Genomic DNA, 4,204 nt, shown 5'->3' on the forward strand with positions numbered 1-4,204 from the left:
TGCCGCGCTGCGAGCTTGTATATCTGCTATCTTTCAATAGTTAAAGCACAACATAGTGCGTAATAATGTGCTCACAGTTCGACTTATGAAGAACATTCACGGGGGGGCCCGCAGTGAATCCTTGTACCCAGGGCCCAGAATGTGGTGCGACACCCCGAGTTCATCTGTGGGTAATAATCTCTGTACCCTCCTCTCCGTCTCCAGACTGAGCCATCTCCTCCTGACTGCTGGTAAATCCATCCTTCACAGCCGCTTCCCCTGTCCCTTCCATAGACTGTAGAAAAATATGGACGAAGCGAAGCCATTGGTTTCTATCCAGCGCAAATAGCCCTTTCTACCCCTTGGAATGGGTGTCGCCATATAGAATTGTAAAGGCATCAGAGATGCTATTGGCTGCCAACGGTCACGTGCAACGCAGGGATACATGGGAGAATGTGGTCGGAGCCTCCCGAAATACAGCACACGAAGAAGAACACAGCCGGCTGGTATCAGTTTAGTTGGCCACGCCAACACTCTTCATTTATTTTAAAATAAATTGGACCACATTTCGACAAAACGAATATGATGGTGATTGAAAGGCATTTTTTGACTAGCGATAGGAACCATACAGTATTCATGAAAATGTTAATTAAGGTTAGAAAACGAAAGGGGAAAATGAATGGGATCCAATGGAGGGCAATTCTTTTTGCGATCGGCCGGGGGGGGAAACAGCGCAACTAGCGGCCAACCATAGGAAGTTTTAGTTCCGTATTGGAGTCATTTTAAATCGGCAGAACTATGCCCCTGGTCCCTTCATACTCCTCTGTGTCCAACCTCTTCCTCCCCTGTCCCTTCACACTCTTCTCTGTCCAGTCTCTCTTCTCCTCCTCCTCCTGTCCTGCTCTCCGCCCTGGCCAGAATGTGAAGGACAGTCTGGTTGAAGTCTTCTGGCTGGTCGGCGAACACATAATGACCTGCTCCCCTGATCACCTGAGACACAGACAGACACAGAGGGAGACGCGATGGTAAGAGGGCATTCACGAATAGTGATTTTTTAGTATTTGAATTATTCGACCTCAAAGTATTCGAATAGTCGAATATTCCACCAGGACTGGCCAAACTGTCAAATAATAAGAAAGCAAGAGGCGATCATTGTGAAAATAGCAGATCTACGTGCTCACAACGCCTCGCAACGCGAGGCGTTGTGAGCATGTAGATCTGCTATTTTCACAATCTTTATCTGTGGAACATTAAATGTAATACCTACAATTCCAAGTGCTTGTCAGGGTGGGGGTCCCCAGTTCAAATATGTTTATTTTGGGGGTCACAGCCTAAAAAGGTTTGAGAACCATTGACAACTCATTCTTATGACTTCCTATCTAGCCAAGCTTTATAAACTATATCTTTTTTAAAGAGAGAGAAAAAAAAGCGAATATTCGACTTCGGTGAACAACGTCGAATTGTGACTTTGATATTCGAATATTCAAATATTTGGTGAATGCCCTAGATGATAATGAGTCAGACAGACAGACAGACAGAGAGACAGACAGACAGACAGACAGACAGACAGAGACACACACTAGGCAGTAGAGATGCTCCGATTGCGATTTTTGGGGCCAACACCGATCAACTGGAATCAGTATCTGCCGATACCGATAGTCCCGATCACAGCGTCAAATCCATAAATTCTTCTATTTTTTGTGTTACAAAATATTGACATTGTATATTAAGTATAAACATTAGGAGATTGCAGGCTGAGGTCTTTTAGCATCCAATTCAACTTGTAGGAGTTGAAGCTGAGGTCCCACAGATAAATATTGTGAAAACAGCTGATCTAGCTTGTAGAACGGCAAAGTCGATAGAGGCAAAGCCGATAGAGGCATTATCGGCCGATAGCGATCACTCACCGATCAATCGGCACATCTCTACTAGGCAAACAAATGCTCAGACAGACAGACAGACAGACAGACAGACAGACAGACAGACAGACAGACAGACAGACAGACAAACAGACAGACAGAGTCAGGGTCAACTGCTGGAGATATTGGTGTTAAAGTTTACATCATTGCTGTCCTATGGCCGCTGACACAGTGATAAACACTGCTCCTCCTCCAGTAAACGAGAGCGATAAATCCTTTGCCGAAAAAGAAAAAAGAAAAAAAGGAAGAACTGACCTTGATTTCCACGTCCGGACGGGCTTTCTTGATGGAGTATCCTGAGTGGCTGTCAATGCTGGAGCGGGAGCCGTAGATGAAGGAGATGGGGACGTCAGCGCGGACCTGTCCCATCCTCTCCAGCATGGGCCTCCTCGCCCAGCCATACGGGATGGTCATGCTCTGAAACGCTGTTTCTCCGCTGCAAAGCACATGTAGATACATTTATTATCCCAAGGGGGGAACATCAGTTGCCCAGAGGCAGCACAGCAGTTAAAGTGTTAGTTCACCTATTTTTGACATGAAGCTGTGTGAAATACTTGCCATTAAAATAGTGGTTACAAATGTATCAATTGATTACAAATGTATCAATTGATTACCAGAGTCCCGTGGTCAGAGTTCTGGTCAGTTTTAGATGAATATAAAGTAGTTCCGGTAATTTGGCAGGGGCTCATGGCCCAATCATTAAAAATAGATGAATCCACAAAACTAGCGTCATTTGTATTGTTGACGTATTTCTACCAAATAGACCAACTTTCGTTCAACTTTGACCCCTCTGTCACATGGTACTATTTTTTGTGTCCAGTATCACTACTCCGCTGCAACGTATTTCCCCAAAACAAGGTGCTTTGCAGTCAGCTGATCAGAACGAAACCTCGCTCTATATGGTAGAAATAGGCCAACAATACAAATGACGCTAGTTTTGTGGATTCATCTATTTTCAATGATTGGGCCACGCCAAATGGCCCCCACCCCATTGGAACTACTTAATATTCATTAGAAACTGACCAGAACTCTGACCACGGGACTCTGGTAATCAATTAATACATTTTTAACCACTGTTTTATTGGCAAGTATTTCACACAGCTTTATGTCAAAAATAGGTGAACTAACACTTTAAGGTTGCAAGTTACAGAGAAATATGAAAAGAAAAAAAGTACTGTTGTGTAAGGCTGGGCGATATTAGGAAAACCTTCGATATTCGATAACGTTGTTGAATACCTTGCTATCGATATTACTCACGATATTAGTAAAAACAATTGCATTATATAGTTTTTATTGTTTTTCTGCTTTAGGTCCACTGCCTGCCTAACCCAGATAATGAATGGCATATCCATGCATGCACACTCCACAGTACACATAGAATAAAGAAATTAATTAATTCCATTTTCCAACAATGTTTTTTATTGAAATAACCACACCTGGTTACAGATGGACTACTTTGTTGCATGTGCTACGTGCATGCATAGTGTGTCTGTTAATTCATTTGACACATACACCAATACCTCATTTCAAGCCGTCTTTGTCGATAATGTAGGCTATACCTCGCATGTTGATACCTCGATATCGATAACTTTTCAATATATTACCAAGCCTTTACTGTTGTGTACAGCGAAAAGAACATGGCAAAAGAAGAACATATATATAAAGTGTCAAAAAACACAAATATCTATACTTATAGCACAACTTATCAGTGCAGTGCCATTGTGCCAAACTAAAAGTGTCCATAACAGTCAATGCTATAGTCAGAGCTACACAAGTATCTCACCACCACTATGTCAAAGACAAGCAATATTACTCAATCAGGGACGTGCTGGCCATTGGGAAAAGCGGGACAACTCCCGAACGGCCGGTTCATTCCCGGCTGGTCCAGGCCGGCCATTAGGAGAAAAATAAAAATAAAATGTCAGCCTTCGTTCCATTTTGGGGGCTGGGCGGCCAACAAAGTAAATCGTCACTGCCGGGCAGAAACCTCGTATCTCCAAGTTTCAAATTTGTACATTTTTTCGCATAGCAAATCCCTGCTTCATCGTACAAGGCTGTCACACAAAAGTAGTGAAAACAGCAGATCTACAAGCACACAACGCCTCGCGTTGCGAGGCGTTGTGTGCTTGTAGATCGGCTGTTTTCACTAGTTTAAATCATTTTTAAAATGGTTTTGGACATACAAGGTTTCCACCCGACAACGACGAAATATAACTCATGTACAGTAATTGGCCCACTGGCTTGTCACTTGTCATGATCTGAAATGGCAAATCTTTGAGTAGCAGCAGCGCTATAGAGAGAGATCT

General features: G+C 43.1%; 1 protein-coding gene across 1 annotated transcript in view; it reads right to left on the reverse strand.

The window, feature by feature from the left end:
• Positions 1–488: 488 nt before the first annotated feature.
• LOC308292108 (1-acylglycerol-3-phosphate O-acyltransferase ABHD5-like) overlaps positions 489–4,204 on the reverse strand; it is a 14,331-nt gene continuing 10,615 nt past the window's right edge. The window contains exons 6-7 of the mRNA XM_080734358.1: positions 2,154–2,334; positions 489–969 (exon numbers count right to left, since the gene is read on the reverse strand). Of these exons, the coding sequence (XP_080590484.1) occupies positions 793–969; positions 2,154–2,334 (358 nt within the window). The 3' untranslated portion in view covers positions 489–792. The remainder of the gene's footprint in view (positions 970–2,153; positions 2,335–4,204) is intronic.

This window comes from Nannobrachium achirus (assembly GCF_963921795.1).
Source record: "Nannobrachium achirus genome assembly, chromosome: 10".
In the NCBI taxonomy this organism is placed as follows: Eukaryota; Metazoa; Chordata; class Actinopteri; order Myctophiformes; family Myctophidae; genus Nannobrachium; species Nannobrachium achirus.